The 19,110-nt window shown below is 41.2% G+C and overlaps 1 protein-coding gene across 8 annotated transcripts in view; it reads left to right on the plus strand.

The window, feature by feature from the left end:
* SORCS1 (sortilin related VPS10 domain containing receptor 1) overlaps positions 1-19,110 on the plus strand; it is a 437,156-nt gene that overhangs the window by 300,007 nt on the left and 118,039 nt on the right. For all 8 annotated transcript variants that reach the window (XM_079976044.1, XM_079976045.1, XM_079976043.1 and 5 more), the window contains exons 10-16: positions 1,008-1,154; positions 4,969-5,071; positions 5,772-5,848; positions 11,884-11,975; positions 12,799-12,906; positions 13,727-13,844; positions 15,718-15,848. In XM_079976044.1, the coding sequence (XP_079832170.1) occupies positions 1,008-1,154; positions 4,969-5,071; positions 5,772-5,848; positions 11,884-11,975; positions 12,799-12,906; positions 13,727-13,844; positions 15,718-15,848 (776 nt within the window). The remainder of the gene's footprint in view (positions 1-1,007; positions 1,155-4,968; positions 5,072-5,771; positions 5,849-11,883; positions 11,976-12,798; positions 12,907-13,726; positions 13,845-15,717; positions 15,849-19,110) is intronic.

Raw genomic sequence — 19,110 nt, forward strand, 5'->3', positions numbered from 1 at the left:
CAGGTCATCTAACTCAACCTCCTCCACAGTGCAGAATCTGCAATGCAGGAGGCAACTACAGCATGCCCTGGGATGCTGTGGGTAGCTTTAAAGGAGGATCGGACTATGGAGGATAAGTCTATCAAAGGCTTGGTGGTGAAAAGTTCTGTGGCAATATGCTTCCATTGCTAGGGAAGGAAAGGCTATTGTGTGCTTTTCTGGGCTTCCTAGAAGCATCTGAATGGCCATCTCACAAAACAATATGGTGGTAGTCTGATCCAGCAACGCAGGAACCTCCAGGAACCTCCATATTTGCTTTGGCTTCTTCTCCAGTAGCAACTGTAAGAGGGAGCTAATCACACACACACCAACCAACTACTGTGTCTTATATGGTGCAACCAATATTTTCCATTGACTTAGCTAAGTTAAGGAAGTTCATAGGAGACAAATTGCCCAGCTCCTTCCTCCTACAGCCACATGTGTGCTCTAACCAAGCTAAGGGAGCCTCCTGAAGGATGTGAGATGAGGTACAAGGCCACTTACTGGATGGGGAAGTTGTTTCATGAACTTCCGTAACATCACTTACCTCAGGTCTCAAAGTATTAAAACTTTGGACCATTTCCACCTTTGCTGGCAACCCCCTGTACCCCACCCGGAAAGGAAGTTGCCCTCCAGAGAGGCACAAGGGGGTGCAGGAGTCAGAATGAAATGGGAAACTTCAATTCCTTCGGATTCATTAAGTTAACTTACCATCATATCCAGACCATCATGTTCCCATCTTTGTTTCATGACTTTTCATTGCCAAAACCCTCCCTTACAGTGTCTGAACTTTGAATCCACAGTGGTGTTTTATGTTATTCCTTTTCTAGCCTGTGGTTTATAAGGCGGCCTTTGATGCATTTTTCACCCAAGAGTCTGCTGTATACTCAGGCTATACACCATACCCCAAAGCTGGATTTGACAGGTAACAATGCATGCACAATCTGTGTCAAATTTATCTGTTTTTCAGCCATGCCAATTTTTCCTAGGTAGCAGGGATAAAGGGAATGTTCTTGGCTAACAAGAAGATTGACTACCAAGTGAAAACTTTCATCACCTACAATAAAGGAAGAGACTGGCACTTGCTACAGGCCCCAGACACAGATCTGAGAGGAAACTCGGTTCATTGCCTCCTGGTAAGTGAAGGTTTGTGGGGACAATGGGGAGGGGTAGCTTTTTGTGACAACAAAATGACATGATCCATTAAAAATAAATGCATCTTCCTCCAGGGTTGCCTCTTCCCCAGTAGTACATACTATGTGAAAACTCCATTATGGAGGTTTCTAGCATCTCTGGAATGAGAATCAAGCTGTTGTTGTATTTAAGGAGGGAACATGTGCATTACTGAACCGTTTCCCTGATGTATTCAGTTTTGGGAATACAGGATGGACTTTGTGCCAAGTCAGAACACGAGAGGCAAGACGGAGTTCTTTGTAGGTGCAAATGGGAGACAAATTGGATATTTGTATGCTTAGATATCTTAGGGTGACCCTGGTGCAAATAATAGTACCAGATGATGATATGGAAATCTACACAATAACTTGTGGTAAAATGTGTGACTTCTTGTCTCATAATCTGAATCTCTCTAAAAAGGATATGTAGGACCTTTGCTTAAAATGGAAACAAATAACTGGAAGTTCATGAAAGTTCGTGAAAGGCTGTATATTTCCCTTTTCTCCAGTCACATGCACCTCACTAACTCATTTCAGCAGACCAACCTAATTAATACCTCTTGGACTGTCCCAGTGCCCTGCTATCAAGCCAATAATGAAGATGCACTATCAGAGCAATTCTGTATGGTGATGAGTTCAAATATTTACCCCTAACCCCAAGAAGCACAAGGAAACCCACCTGAACTCTTGCACTTTAAACAGTTCACAACAATCTGGGACCAGAGCAAGTGCCATAGCATTGCATATGTACTCTAGGCAGATGTTTGAAGTTATTGCATGAAGGGCAGAATGCCTAGCTCACTCTTGTTTATACATGTAAAGATTAGGATCAGGAAAATGAAGCTGAATTCTGTAGAGATGTGTCAGCCTTGCAAAACTTCTCTTCCCACATCTACTTTTCATTTCTCCTAAAGTTTCTTGGCTAGTCTGCACTTCTTTGCTCCTCACCCGATCAGGATTTGTCTGCCATCTTGTGGTACTCAAGGGTACTTAAGAAGGAGAGGGTAGAACTTTTCCTCCAACATATACATAAAGGGTCATCATATTGCATGGAAGTCTGTCAAATGACAGGTGTAAGAGATTCAGAGAAGACCACGAAGATAGGGCAGAGAATTCCCATAGGCCTCAGAGAGGAGGAAGGGGAGCAAAACACGCCAGCAAAGTTCAGCTTGTGCTGCGCCCATCAAAGCAAAGTAGGGGAGAGTTGCGTTAAACTTTTACCTTGTAAAATACAGCAGCAGTCTTAAACAGCCCAATATGAAAGTATTAAAAGGAGAGAGACTGAGGAGGCAGTTACCTCAACTGGGTTGCAGAGCTGAGTAAATTACTTCAAATTGCTCATGGTTTAAACATGCCAGGGAAGTGGTGGTGTGTATGAGTTTGGTTTTTAAAGATGTGTTTCCCAGCTTGCCCTTCAGAATAGATAACATTATCAAGGCACATAAGTCTTCATGCCTTTTGCAGATGCTCTTCAGCCCACCGAGTTTGCTGCTTTGTAACATCCCCATTTGGATTGCTACAATGTGTGACCCTTACAAGGCTGTCAGTTACTGTTATGGTGTTTGGTATATTGTTCTTGTGTAGTGACAGGCCCATTCATTTGATTCTGCTCTGCTCTGCTTGTTTGCTTCCCTCCTCCCCCCTCTCTTTTGTGTTGCCTTTTGTGACATCAACAAGAGATCGCACCCCACCTCCCAGTACTTGGTATCCTACTCACCTCTTGGCAGCACACGCCATATTGACTTCACCATAGTGAAAGCCTCTCTGAAGAGGCATAAATGCTGAAGAACATGAAGAACACTTTTGTTCCCAGGGGTCTCACCTTGCATTGGGCAGGCAGGGGAATGAATCATCTGATACAAAGCTTGTTGGCATTTAGTGGTAATCTGCTTCCCAGTGGCTTTTGCGGTTATTTATTAACTGAGTAAATAACAGGTTGGGAAGTAACCTTGGTAGGCCTTTTGCATGTGTAGCCACTGAGATTGTTTTGATCTTTGAGGGATTATGCTAGCCTCTGGAGAACATTACAACCCCGGGCATTAGGAATGAGGAGGATATGCCCTTGTTTTTATTATTTGCATTCACTGTTCTTCTCTTCCTGCCACCTGCTGCCAGCAACCGCATTGGAGAGATGCTACAGATTTTTTTTTAGTTATGATAGAGCTTTGCTGTGTGTTGGGAGAAAGATAGCTGTTCCCTCTCTGTAAAATAATAGTAATAATAATAATAAAAGCATCACTGGAAGCAGGAAGGTATCCCTCTGTTTGCTCTCTGGATCTAATGTTATAAGTATATTTAAAAACAAACAAACAAGAACTAAGAGGAGACCTGCTATTAGGCAGATGGTAGGCTTCAGATGCAGGGGACAGTAGCACCAGTGCCCTCCTGGTGACAATAATTGTACTGGGTTTGGCTGGCTGCTTTACCTGGCTGCCTTCTCCCACTGTGTCACAGACCATGCCATTGAGAAAGGTCTCTGACTGAGCAAGCAGGCTGGGAGGCAAACAGCTCAGGCCAAGCAGTTCATCAGGCACCATTCATCCATTACTCTGCTTATATCCATTTGTTTAAGCAAGCAACAAGCAGGTGCCAGGTGGCTTGGTGAATCAACAGGGACAGATGTTATAGAATCATGAAATTGTAGAGTTGGAAGGGATCATCCCTGCAATGCAGGAATAAGCAGCTGTCCCATACAGGCATCAAGCCTGAAACCTTGGTGTTAACTGGACCATGCTCTAACCAACTGAGCTATCCAGCCTGTTGGAGGGCAAATCTCTGTGTGAGATGCCCTTCACCTCCTGTGGTAGCCTGTCACCCCCAAGTGTGTTGGAGGACCTGGTCTGGTCAGCTTCCATATGTGGAATAGAATGCTAGGTGAAGGGGCATCACCTTGACTTTTGCTTTGGTCTTAGGCTGGCAGTGGTATATTGTTTGATAGGGCAAATACCTCTTTCTGTTCTAAACTTAAAATTTTAAAACAATAGCTAACACTCATGAGATGAAAAGGATTTTTGCTGTTGATTTCAGTGCAGTGAGAACGTTGCTTCAACACCAGCTAAAGGTCACATGTGAATGGCAGCATGTGGATGTGGAGACATGCCTAATGGTTGCTGTGCATGGATTTCTTAGGCACACAGAGCCTACACACACACACACACACACACACACACACACCCCTGTGTGTTCCTTTAAGGTGTTCAGGTAGGACATTGCCACAACGTTTTCCATCTTTGGCAAACAGCTGATTGACACAGTCACTGCTTTTAGCAGCTGCTGAATATGTGGAGCATCCTTAAGCCTATAACATGGTACATACAAGTGATTTAAGAACAATGGCTATTGTGGCACCTTAAAGACTTACTTATGAGCTGGATTCCATTTCATCAGATGACCATGGGGTGTGATCCTCAGTTGTCAGACACACAAACACACAAACACAATGGTGTAAAGGGGGGAAATGTAAAGTCTGCAGTTAAATAAGAGTGGAAATTTTAAAAAAGTACAGTTTGTGACAATTCAATTATAGCCTAAATGTATGAAAAATTATTTTTCTCAGTGACAGTTATTGGTCATCTTGCTTAATAAATCAAACAAAGTGCTTAGGGGATGGGAAGGAAAATCATTTTCTCCATTTAGACCCAAATGAATGAAATTGAACTTTTTAATAAATTGCAGTTTGGTAACTTCAAATTGGAGATTTCCTCTGAAGTTCCTTTGGAAAGTCTATCCTATTTCTATCTCTACTACTTACATGCATTTTCTCTCTTTCCCTCCCAAGCCCTATTGTTCCCTTCACCTACACCTGAAGGTTTCAGAAAATCCATATACTTCGGGCAACATTGCCAGTCGAGATACTGCTCCAGGCATCATTGTGGCATCTGGTAGGAAATGTTTCAGAGTTCTATGTATAGATGTTTACATCACTTTTTAGACTGAGAGTTGAACTCTTCAAACTGCAATTAATTTGGAATCGTGGTCACAAGGCTTGTAATCTCACCTCTGACACTAGAGGGCCTGAGCATGTCATAGTCCATGGGTAGGCAAACTAAGGCCTGGGGACCAGATCCAGCCAAATCACCTTCTAAGTCCGGCCCATGGACAGTCCAGGAATCAGTGTGTTTTTACATGAGTAGAATGTGTCCTTTTATTTAAAATGCATCTGTGGGTTTTTTGTGGGGCATAGGAATTCGTTCATCCCCCCCCAAAAAAAAATAGTCCGCCCCCCCCCACAAGGTCTGAGGGACAGTGGACTGGCCTACTACTGAAAAAGTTTGCTGACCCCTGTCATAGTCTCTCACTTTCTAGTTCCTCACTATCATCATAGAATCATAGAACTGGAGGGTCATTTAGTCCAAGCCCTACAGTGCAGGAATTGAACGTCATGAAAACAGTACTGATTTATCTTACAGGTTTGTTGTCACCACATAGTGCACTTTAAACATAATGTTTGAAAACGCAGTATAAATGCTCATCACCAGGATTCATTTACGGTACTAAATTGGCCATGTGGTGTGGTTTTCAAACCAAAAATACACAGTCTTAAGTTGTTAACTTCAGATAATTGTGGGGTTTCTTTTACAGGTAATATTGGAAATGAGTTGTCGGACAATGATATCAGCATGTTTGTTTCATCGGATGCTGGAAACACGTGGAGACAAGTGAGTAGCAAATGAAAACAATTGGCAGTGGAGGCCAGGTAATGTAAACTACTTGCAAAAAGTAGCTGTGCCGTGATAGGGAATCTGTAGCTCAGAGTTGCATGTGCCGCTCCTCCCCACCCAGGTCTAATTTCACATGGCTCTCTAGATGTTGCAGGCCCACTCCCGCTCTTTGAATTGCTACTCTGGGAATTATTTCTTGTTCTACATCATGTGTATATATGGGTGTTTATTTTTTTTGGGGGGGGGGAGATGTGTTTGAGTAGAAGTGGCTGCTACTCAGTGATGCAAGTTGGGATGAGGGGACCCCTGCATTGAGTTGTAGAGTGAGGGGAGCTAGGCAAGTCTGTTGCACAAGGGCTGATGAGCATCACTGGTTCTGGCGGTGCTTCAGCCAAAATTCACAAACAGCCAAATTTAGGTTAAATACAGAAGTTATCCCTGAATATGATTCAGAAAATTCTCACAGCCTGACTGAGACGCAGTCTTTGTGAACTCACTGTGCAAGTTGACTCAGTCTGTAGGAGTTACTCTTCAGTGCTCATTCAGTATTCATCTGATATCTGTATTCTCATGATATTTTCCTTAAGAGTCTTTCAACACAAGTCATTACATTTATATCCTCAAGATTTATGCGTTATGGAATTTTCTTTAAAAAAAAAAAAAAGAAGTCGTAAGAACTAGAAATGTACTTTGTTTCTTCAAATGAAAGCTCAGTGTAGGAGTCTCAAGATGCAGAAATCTTGCCCAGTAGCAAATTCTCCACCTGCACAATGACTGTGTGGAACCTAAAAAATATGCACACCCCCAACAAAGGTCATTGAATTGAAGCCACTGCTACAAAATTGGAAGAAATGCAATCCGTCACCAGATCAGTTCACATATTCCAGGACCCATGGGGAAGGTGAGATCCAAGTTCAGGGGATCATGCTCCCATTACTGAAGGAGCAGAATCATAATGAAACAACACATTGGTTAGAAAAAAAATAACAACATAAATATAAAGTATGATGTAAATTCAGTCAAAGATTATCTTGTGAACAAAAAGGCAAACTCAGCCCTCCAGATGTTTTGGGACTACAATTCCCATCATCCCTGACCACTGGTCCTGTTAGCTAGGGATGATTGGAGTTGCAGTCCCAAAACATCTGGAGGACCAAGTTTGCCTATGCCTGGTCTAAATGGATGCTTCTTGTAATAACTGCTGCTTGCCATGCTGTTTGGGCCTTTTGGGTACCACAGAAATTGACTAACCTGGAGGATATTAATTTTCTTCAGTTGCTATAAGAATCAGCCCCACAACCACAGAATGTTTAGCTGGTTTATGTCCTTGATGATATACCTTAATAAGTAACATTTAGCAAGTAAACTTAAGGCATTTTGTAGCTAATAAAACATCAACCGTATTAGGAGTAAGACTTCTGTATTTACAGAACACCTGTGTGCTACTCTTTTAAAGGCAATTTATTAGGGCTTTTATGAGTTTTCAAAGTGCTTGTGTAGATGGCCACTCTTGCACAAATCCTCATGAGAACCGTCAGGCAGCAGAGCAGATACTTCTTGAGCACCTTGGATGGCTTTGGGTTCATTTGCTTGGAGTGTGTGTGTGTGGGGGGGGAAATCTCAATTTTTTTGGGGGGGGGTAGGGAAAATTCAGGGCTTGTACATTTTACATTTGATATTTTCTGTAAGAAGGCAGTCTTAATAATAAGGGCTGAATTGAACAATCTTCCTCTCCAGATTTCATGGCAAGACCTGTGGCTCAAAACTCAAAACTTTTCACAAAGCCAAACCAGAGCCACAACTAGGGCTTCCTGCCCTTAGGAGCCAACCCCTAGGGCTGCGGTCTTTTGCCCCCCCCCCATAAAATATTTGAGAGGGGCGGGCCCCAACAAGGTTGATGGGCACACCTTGTGATTGATTATGCAGGGCAGGGCTTACCTGCTCCCTATGTTTTATTCAAGTGCCTTCATCTGATACAATTCTAGATGCTGTTGTTATCAACATTATAGCCAGTCCTTTTATAACACTACCATAATCTTTTATATCCCCTTTATAACATTACCACATTCTTAACAGCCAAGCTACAGCAGGTACTAGGACGTCTAGGTGCTTAAATAAATACTTGCCTCTATTCTATTTTAATTCATTGCCTTTCTGGTTCTCTTGTTGATCCTTGCTCCTGCTCTTATTATTTTATGAGAGCAGGAAAGTGTCATTCATTATTTACATTCCCTTACTCGCGGTAAAATATTCTTATTAACTTATAATGCAAGTCATACTAACTCTATTCCTTGGTTATCAGAGCCTTCAGAAAATATTGCAGATTTCATCACCATCACAAGATAATCAGTGAAATCAAGGCAAATAGAAACCTCTCCTAAAATCCAACAGAAGTATTAATTAGAAAGTTAATTTGACAGTGCAAGCCTATGCATGCCTAAAGGTAAAGGTAAAGGTACCCCTGCCCGTACGGGCCAGTCTTGACAGACTCTGGGGTTGTGCGCCCATCTCACTTAAGAGGCCAGGGGCCAGCGCTGTCCGGAGACACTTCCGGGTCACGTGGCCAGCGTGACAAAGCTGCATCTGGTGAGCCAGAGCTGCACACGGAAACGCCGTTTACCTTCCCGCTGGTAAGCGGTCCCTATTTATCTACTTGCACCCGGAGGTGCTTTCGAACTGCTAGGTTGGCAGGCGCTGGGACCGAGCAGCGGGAGCGCACCCCGCCGCAGGGATTCGAACCGCCGACCTTTCGATCGGCAAGCCCTAGGCACTGAGGCTTTAACCCACAGCGCCACCTGCGTCCCAGTATGCATGCCTACTCAGAAGTAAATCCTGTTGATTTCAATAGGACTTACTCCTGGTCTAAGGCTTTGCAATCCTAAGCACCTTTTAGAATAGGTCTTATTTGAATTCAGTAGTACTTGCTTTTTGTTAAAATACAAAGCTGATATAGCTTAATAGCTATCTAATGCAGTCTTATCCAACCTAATGCCCTCCAGTTGTTTTGACCCACAACAGCCATCAGCCCCAGCCAACATGGGCAGGGATGATGGACTAGATAAACTAACAGTCTAAGGCAGTCCCCCCCCCCATTTTTTCTTATGCTACATTTAAATAGCCCTAAATATCAGCCCCAATAAGCAGCACACATTTGGGGATTATTTTTTTTTCCAGATTTCATGAATACCCCAGTGGAAATCTGTCCACAATTGCAAATACAGTGGTACCTCGGGTTACAAACACTTCGGGTTACAAATGCTTCAGGTTACAGACTCCGCTAACCCGGAAGTAGTATCTCGGGTTAAGAACTTTACATCAGGATGAGAACAGAAATCGCACGGTGGCAGCGGGAGGCCCCATTAGCTAAAGTGTTACCTCAGGTTAAGAACAGTTTCAGGTTAAGAACGGAGCTCCAGAACGATTTAAGTTCTTAACCAGAGGTACCACTGAGGCCTTCAGGAGCCCTAGAATTGTGGCCTAAACACTGGAATTGCATACATTCTGGGAATAGATACAAGGGTTTATGGGTTCATCTTGAATTTCACAGAGAATGTCCAATCTTTTCTTAAATGCTGGGCGCAACAATGTTTCAGTCACTGGGCAGCTAGAGGCTAGAGGCTGTGGCCTTGAGAATCTGAATTGGGTCTTGCCAGATCAACCCCTGTCTTGTCCTAGATGGTCCATCAGACAGATCAGAGACAGTGAGAATGCCAAATGGAGCACCTTTCTTCTCCTGAAAGCATGAGCTTTACAGAGGTTCTTGGTTCTATAATCCATGCAAGGTTTAATATCCAGACAAGAACATTCCCACAGTACTTAGGCATGATGTGCAATGTAGTGGTTTATTGTTCTGCACATCTGTGAGCCTATTTAGGATATGTCTGTCTCTATAAAATCCAGCACCTCCACTGATCAAGAGATAAGGGGGTGCATTCAGATGCAGTCTCCAATCATTAGCATCACTGAGTGGAAAGCGAAAATAGCAGTTGCCATTTTGAAGGGCTATGGCACTCTGCTGACTTGACAAGTTACGCAGGTAACGAATTAAAGCTGAAGCAGCATTTAACAAACCCTCTGGCAGGAACCCCATCCCCATCCTATCACGCCTTTTGTTACCTATTTTTGATATGAACAAGAGAATAAAAATAGCATGCTAAAAATAACTCTGGCATTGATCCAGAAAGAGAGAGAAGTACAAAAGAAGAGCCTTGCTAAATAAGACTAAAGACTTATTTTAGTATTCTGTTCTCATTGTGGCCATCAAGAAGCCTGAACTCAGGAGTAATCCCCTGATCATGAGGCAAGCAAACCACATCAAAGCCTGTTTTGCTGGACTCATCCCCCAACCCACCCCAATGGTGCCACCTACCACTAGTAGAATCCAGGTGGCTTGGTACTTTTTATATTGTGAAATATAAATTTCACATAAATTACAATAGGATGAAATTCAATAGGATGTGTGAATTTCAGCTTTAAAATACCTGCTTATCAGTTACCATTCATAAGAACAACCTTCTGTTCATCTCTCACACAACTAGAAATTGCGATTTCCAAACAAGTTCTTCCTCTCTCCACTCTTTGTTTCTCTGCCTGAGTACCAACATGTAATGAGCTTTGGCAATCAGGTAATGAGATGGACAACAATGCATGGTTGTTGCACATCAGTAAATATGTTTTTAGTAAGTAGTTGGCGTTTAATTAAAGTGCAATAACTACCCTCGTAAAGTGGAGTCAAGTACATACTTAAGTGGAATTAACAAAGCAAAGAATAAGTGCTGAACTGACAATAACTTAGCCTTCTAAACATATAATGTTGAGGGTCATTGCTAGCATGCTGAATTCCAAATGCATTTATGGTTGCTGATTTAAAACATATACGACATATAGATATATTTATTTATTGGGGGGGGGGAGAGTTAATTCCTGATAACCAAAGTGGTGTCTCTAGTGAACAAGACCCTCTAGTGGGTCGAAGAGGAATGGACTCGATTCCTTATCTTTTGGGTAAATCACCTTGAGCCTTTATTTTTGGAGAAAGGGAATAAAATAATGATAATACAGTGGTACCTCGGGTTATGAACTTAATTCGTTCCGGAGGTCCGTTCTTAACCAGAAACCACTTTTGCTAATGGCGCCTCCCGCTGGCGCCACACCGCTGGCAGACGATTTCCGTTCTCATCCTAGGGCAAAGTTTGCAACCCGAGGTACTACTTCCGGGTTAGTGGAGTTTGTAACCTGAAGTGTTTGTAACCCGAGGTACCACTGTATCAGCATCAAAAAGGAAATCATTCTTGCCCACAGTGCATGTTATTCTGAGTCCATATTTCTTGTTGCAAACAGCACATGCTTAACGGCCCCATTTGTACTATACATTTAGAACTATCATACTATTTTAAACAGTCATGGCTCCCCCCCCCCAAAAAAAAAATAAAATCTTGGGAGCTGTAGTTTGTTAAGAGTGCTGATTTTTTAGGAGACCCCTTCCCCCCTCACAGTGACAATTATTAAGAGTGGTTTAACAATCAGTCACTCTTCCCTGGAAATTTTGGTGAACATGTCTATGATTTAGACCCCCTCAGAGCGTGGTGGTTGGTGTCATATCTGTGGTTGCTTCCAATGACATTTCAAAACCTCAGTCCATGTATTTACATAGCACACAAGCAAAGCACTTCCCAAGAAGTCAAGTGCCATTTGCATGCAAAGCAGAACAATGGGGGTGGGGGCAAAGATGGGGAACTAGCTTGAAGCAATGGATTGTTACCAAATGGATTGTGATGATTACAGCTGCATCCAAGTATATATGAAGAGGGGCTTGGATTACAGCAAAATCCTGCAAAACTCTTCTAAGCTCAGCATTTGTGTATTTGATATATTGAATCCTAGCAGAATCACAGAGTAGACCAAGGCCATTAGGAAGTCTTTTACTGATATGATTGCAAAACTGTGACCTATGTATTTCAGTGTTGCCTAGAAAGCATGCATTCCCAGACTAAGGCAAGTTAAACTTAGTCCTTTTTAATGTATTTCTCCAGATCTTTGAAGAAGAACACAGCGTTCTTTATCTGGATCAAGGTGGGGTTTTGGTTGCCATGAAACATACGTCGTTGCCTATAAGACATCTCTGGTAATTACTGTAACTTCTCTGATCTCATTAGTCATGAAGTCCTTCATTATATATTACACGCCATTGGCAATCGGGCCGTGACTAAATATTTTAACTAAGTGTCAAGATATGCCAATTAAGAAACTGACATGCTTTCTCTCTTGATCGCACTAAAGCTATTATTACAGTTTCACACACAAGATGTGCAACAGAGTATACCCTTTAATGGTCCTATTGTCATTTGGGTTAATATTAAGGAGCTGAACTTCTTTACTTCCCCTGAGGTTTGGGAGCCTGGAATCAAAAAAATTATTAGTAATCACAAACCCTTCCATCTTCTAATCTGACAAAGTTCCATATATTCTTTTTATATACATAATAAATCTACTGTTTAAGAATCCTGCAGAATATATGGATAATTGTAACCGCCCCCTACAGTGTTTTGCATTTATCAACACTGAATTTGATCCATCTACCATTTTACTTCACATTCTTCTAATGTCATGAGATTATTTTGAAGACTCACACTCAGGCCACACTGCTTCACATGGCATTCAGTATATGACGTAAAATCAATGCCAGTCCCATGGGAAATCCTATGTTCATCTTTCTCCACTGTCAGTGCTTTGATATTTAAGACACTTACATGGCAGGGAACCATATTTTGTGGAACTTTGCAGTTCCTAAAATCTGTTTGCGATAAGCTGTCTTGTATAATGTAGCTCAAGTTCTTGAATCTGAGTCATTTTTGCCATGTACAGCAAATAGGTGGTTCCTTTTCTTTACATCTCCTTAAACAGTGTTTCCCCCCCAAAAAGTTGTTTTCCATTTGTGTTTTCATTAGGTTAAGTTTTGATGAAGGAAGGTCCTGGAGCAAATACAGCTTCACATCCATCCCACTTTTTGTTGATGGCGTTTTGGGAGAACCTGGAGAAGAGACTTTGATAATGACGTAAGCAGATAATCCATAGTGAATATATATAAAAGCTAATAATCAGATGAGATATCATTTCTAACCTTTGAAGGCAAGGGAACGACTCTTCACTCCTAGATTTAAAATGATCCCAGTAGTACATTTTTGTTAATTATATCGTAAGTTATGTCACATTTCTTACATTTCATAAAAATACACAAAAAAGTTTGGTAGTACTTTGGGCACTTTACTTACATTATAATTAATTAGTTTAACTGAAGGCAGACACTGAACCAGTTGTAAAACATGCAGTTGGTAGACAAACTTAGTTGGAAGCGCTTCATTTGCTTTATTTCAAAATAATTTGCTTCTAAGTATATCTTTAATATTGCTGTTTGAATTGCCACTTGCCTCATGAGTCATGTGCATTCAATCCACTAACAGCTGTTTCATACGTCGTGCATCAATCAGTGATGAGTACTGAAGAAAATATTTTGAATAAATCCCTATTGCATTTTTAATTTGGAATTTTTCTTTTCTATGATAAATTTATAACACATGATGAAAAACCCAACATACTATTTTGACACCACACATGTGCAAACACATTCTTGGCAAGTTGGGAAGAATGAAGGACATTTGGAGTTTTGTGAAGCTAGAAACTACTCACTGGTATTGCTCCACAAACACATTGCCACACTTACTTCATTGTTATGTGATAGAGTTTTGCATTTAGTTCAGCTATCTGGGCTGCTATAAATTCACTACAGGTTGATTCAAAGATACTAAATATGGATAAAGGTATGCTCTTACTCAAATGATTACTTTTTCTGGTAACAGTTCAGTATGTTTTGTGCAGAGTTTTTGGGCACTTCAGCCATCGCTCTGAATGGCAGCTGGTGAAGGTGGACTACAAGTCAATCTTCGACCGACGGTGTGCTGAGGATGACTACCGTCCCTGGCAGCTTCATAGCCAGGTAAAAAAATGTGCGCCATTATAATCTGTGACCAAAGATACAAAGTTCTGTTCACCCTGATTTATTTGCCTGGCCTCCTGTAGGGATCTGATATATGCAAATTCCAGCTGTGGTAATTGGGCACTTACAGTAGAAGGTGGACCTTGGGCTTGCCGATCGAAAGGTCGGCGGTTTGAATCCCCGCAACGGAGTGAGCTCCCATTGCTCTGTCCCAGCTCCTGCCAACCTAGCAGTTCAAAAGGTACCACTGCGACAGGAAGGTAAACAATGTTTCTGTGCACTCTGGTTTCCATCACGGCTTAGTTATGCTGGCCACATGACCCAGAAAGCTGTCTGTGGACAAACAGCAGCTCTCTCAGCCTGAAAGCGAGATGAGTGCTGCAACTCCGTACTGTAGTCGCCTTTGACTGAACTTAACCCTCCAGGGGTCCTTTACCTTTTTTACCAACAGGTTTATGTTTATCTGCATTCCTTCACACACACACACACACACACACACACACACACACACACACACTTCTTTGCCAGTGTTTTTGCATTCCTCAGCTGGAGTCTTTGTAGTGTTAAGGAAAGAGTGGCCAATTTGCTTTGAAAGTGGAAGAAGACATAAAACCACTAGCTATTTCTAATTTGTTAAACAAAGAGCCTCAAATGGGAGGGGGGTGTTTGTGTTGGTATCCATCTATCATCTATCTATCTATCTATCTATCTATCTATCTATCTATCTATCATCTATCTATCATCTATCATCTCTGTATCTATCTATATCTATCATCTATCTATCATCTGTCTATCTATCATCTGTCTATCTATCATCATCTATCTACCATCTAGCTATCATCTCTATCTATCTATCTAGCTATCAATCATCTATCTATCTATCTATCTATCTATCTAGCTAGCTAGCTATCTATCTATCATCTATCATCTCATCTATCATCTATACCTATCTATCTATCTATCTATATCTATCTATCTATCTATCTATCTATCATCTATCTATCATCTATCCATCTATCTATCATCTATCTGTAGGGATAAACCTCACCATTATGAGGGAGTGTGAAGTGGAATTCTATGTCATGCTAATAAAATCATTTCACCAGCACAAGCATTTCCTCTTGCTAGATCAAACACTCTCCCCTTTCCTCCCCTTCTGCCCTGTTCTGGGAATTCTCCCAACCCCAAACCCCTGTCGGAAATCAAGCCTATATCAGTAGTAACTGGCAACTCTCCAGGCACCCGGCTTGATTTCCTGTTGACCTCCCTGTCTGCATTCCCCAGCAAGATTCAGGCTAGGTCGCGATAAGCGATTCTTCTCAGCGTGAGAAGAACACACCCCCTCTTTCCTGCTCTCCCGGCAGGGGAAAGAGATAGACAGAAACGTATTTACATGCCTTTATTTCTGTCTTTGCAGCATTACAGAAAACACGACTGCTCTCTTCAAGCTCCAGCAGTCTTTTTTTATTTACATGCCTTTATTTCTGTCTTTGCAGCATTACAGAAAACATGACTGCTGTCTTCAAGCTCCAGCAGTCGAGAGACAAACACTTCCTGTACTTCCTGTACAGGAACAAAAGGAAGAGCTCATATTACACTCTGAGCTAATTCCGGTGCTTCGCACTGTGAATTGACTGTCCCTCTGTTTCCCACGGAACAGTCCCAACATTCCATCATGTGATGTTTTCAAGCTAGCAGCTCGCAGCAGCATTGCTTCTATATCGTAACAACCCCCCAGAGCCTATTGGGAGTGAGGGGTGCATTGGGAGAGGAGAGGAGGAAAGGCCTGTTGTGCAAGCAGGACTTGTTGTTTTGACTCCAAACCACACAACTATTTGATTGAATCCATCCCATTGTTTTTCTCTCACCTCAGGGAGAAGCATGCATCATGGGAGCAAAAAGGATCTACAGGAAGCGTAAGTCAGAAAAGAAATGTATGCAGGGCAAGTACGCCGGAGCCATGGCATCTGAACCATGTGTCTGCACAGAGGCAGACTTTGATTGGTGAGTACCGCTTTCAGCATTTTAGCAAGGCTATAGTTTATATAGCCCTGATATTGAACACAACGTTGGCAAGGGCACTGGAGACTATGATTGCCTGAGGAATTTGATTTCAGTGAATCCCGATGTGAACTGACTTGATCCCACCTCCCAGTCTATTCAAATGAGGAAGTAATTATTCTTGTATTTCAAATTTTGTGATATAATTCTAGGCTGAAAAATGCATTAAAATGCATTTGTATTGTGTGATGAAATACATATTTAAATATTAATAAGAGTATTGATTTCCCTGCAGCTTTTGTGTTTTTTAAAAAACAAATAAATGCACAAGTCATTCAAGACAAGCCTTTTCTAAACGTTTGCTGCAAAATATGTAGAAGGGAATTTCTTTTCTGCCTCTAAATCATGAATTTTCCACACCAGCAGTCACAATCACCATATTTTTTCCCTCTTTTGCAAGTGGTTAAAACCCTTCTTACTACCACCTTTTAGCACCCAGCCTGGGAGAAAAAATTAGCAGGAGCTGAGAAAAGAGAAGTGAGAAATACTGAAAAGTATTTTGTATAAGATTTGAGAAATGGTTTGAGGAGAGGAAATTGGAGGACACCCAGGGCCCCAGGGAGTTGGCACTTATATTCCTTTCCATCACTTGGACTTCAGGGAGGGACAGTTTAGCACCCTGTTGATATTCTGCTTTTTGTATCCTGGATTATACGAATTACTCCTGCTCTCAGCTGTAATGCATATGAATTCTTTATAATTGCAATATTTTATTTCATAAAGTGTGTTCTTGTCATAAAATGTATGCACTTTTTATTTTGTTTGTGACTGTTGAACATAGTCCGCAAGCTAATTTATAGTTTTAAGTATTGGCATTTAACTACTAGTGGGGCAAGATTTTAAAACACAGATTTAGGCAATGGGTGCTAATCCAGACATTTCATCCGACTTTAGCAAAGAGGATCAGACTGTCTGAGGTGTGCAAGTAAAATGCCCTTCTCTTGTGAAAAAGGACAATAATGAGTAATGCATTCCATTACCTTTAGACTTTCACAGTAGGGAGCAGATTAAGATTACAATCCTAACTCCATTTACCTGAGAGTAAACCCCATTGAATTCAGTGGGACTTACTTTCAAGCAGACAGGATTGCAATCTTGGTGCATATAGGCTGCCTCTGGCAATGAACAATTTTGTGCAAATTAACAAACAATACGTCAGAAACAAAAAAACAATGAGGCACCTGTCAGGACAATAGCAATTATATATCAATGAATATGTAAATTACATACATTGCAAAGCAGTTTTCATGCCTGGTTATGTATAATGTGCACATGTTGTTGTCGTTTAAAAAACAAACTTGCTGTAGAGAATTAAGTTGAAAATCATTCATAGCAAAGAATCTGTGCCATGCAGGGGGTTTAATGGGTGAGTGGAAGAAAAAATTATGGATAATCCATTTCCAATGGATGCCTCTAGCATTAATATTATTTTTGTGGGGTGTTTTACCAATATGTAGATACACATTGGCGTATCAGTAGAACACTATGAAAAGAGAATCTTCATGCAATCATGCATACATATCACATCAAGGTTCCCTTTCTGCACTATTGTGTAATAGGGATGATGCAGAAACATTCAATTTTAATCAGAAACTTCCTAATTTGCACTTCTTGTACTGTGTTGGGGGTCACCCAAAGGGGCTGGGGCAACCCAGTTAGATATACGGCATATAAACAATAAAATTCTTATTCTTATTAAAACAATGCACGATCTGAAATGCAATTATCTTTCAAAATCTGCACTTTTCTGAATCTTATGATGCAGTTCTCCAGACAACGTATGCAAAAATGTATATACAGTGGTGCCTCGCAAGACGAAATTAATCTGTTCCGTGAGGCTCTTCGTATAGTGGTTTTTTCGTCTTGCGAAGCAAGCCCATTGACAGCTTAGCGGATTAGCGCTATTAGCGGTTTAGCGGCTTTTAGCGGATCAGCTGATAAGCGGCTTATCAGCGGATCAGCTGATAAGCAGCTTAGGGCTTAGGAAAAGGGGGGGGAAGGGGGGAAAAACCCCGCAGGAACTCGCAAGACATTTTCGTCTTGCGAAGCAAGCCCATAGGGAAATTCGTTTTGCGAAGCACCTCCAAAACGGAAAACCCTTTCGTCTAGCGGGTTTTCCATCTTGCGAGGCGTTCGTCTTGCGGGGCACCACTGTATTAGGGGAAAGTCTGTATAACAATGAGGAACTTATTTTTTAAAATTCCAAATTGCCACAGAAATGTGAAGAACTGAATCTAAGGATGGAAAAATGAAACAAAGCCTATCTGATAGATAGATTGATCCATCCCTAATGATACCTGATTCTTAATACAAACTTTACTAATCTTATGTTCTCAGATGCAGAGCATGAGATAAATTATGTTTTCCATAGTTCAGGGTATTGTAGAAACAGCACTGGCGTCAGACATCCATTTATTTGTATGTCTTTCTAAAGTAAATTTTATGCTTTCCACAATTAATTATTCAAGCACCTACTACTTTTTTGTTGTTGTTGTTGGGGTGGGCATGAAAAATCTGTATTTACCCCCAAATAATGTTTTTTAAAAAATTTAAAAAATAAACACTTACTGTGTAACTACAGATTGAAACTATTTCACCAGAAAGGTTTGAAAAAAACAATGTATGTTTCTAGAAACAGAAAGTAACGTATTGCCAAAATGATCTTTGGAAGAATGAGTGAGTTACAAAACAGGAAAGGAATCAGCTTAGCAGAGAGATTACATTTGCATGCATTGCCAGCTTCTCACTACCAGGGGGCAATAGTGTTTCAGAAATGATTATCACAATGAAAATTGTGTACTGGTCCTAAGGACAATATTACCTAGCAACTGCCTAGAAGCTAAATTGTATTTATTTAAGTAGTAAATGGATTATGGGGTGACACATATGTTATTAAAGCATTTATTTACCAGGTTTCCCAGCATTTTACTGCAGCATGCAAAGTATCACTCCAGCTGCAGATTTTATTTTTTATTCTGTACGAAAATGAATCTCGACATGTTTTTTAAAAAATGGATCATTTCGCTTTTGTGCTAGGTTGGCTGTAACAGTGACCTCCATTACTTGTTTAATGCCCTAACTTGCTTTGCTAAAGCACCATGAGTCAGAACAGCTTATCTTTATGTGAGGATAGTAAAAGGTAAAGGGACCCATGACCATTAGGTCCAGTCGTGGCCAACTCTGGGGTTGCGGCGCTCATCTCACC

This window comes from Podarcis cretensis (genome assembly GCF_951804945.1).
Source record: "Podarcis cretensis genome assembly, chromosome: 5".
NCBI classification, from domain to species: Eukaryota; Metazoa; Chordata; class Lepidosauria; order Squamata; family Lacertidae; genus Podarcis; species Podarcis cretensis.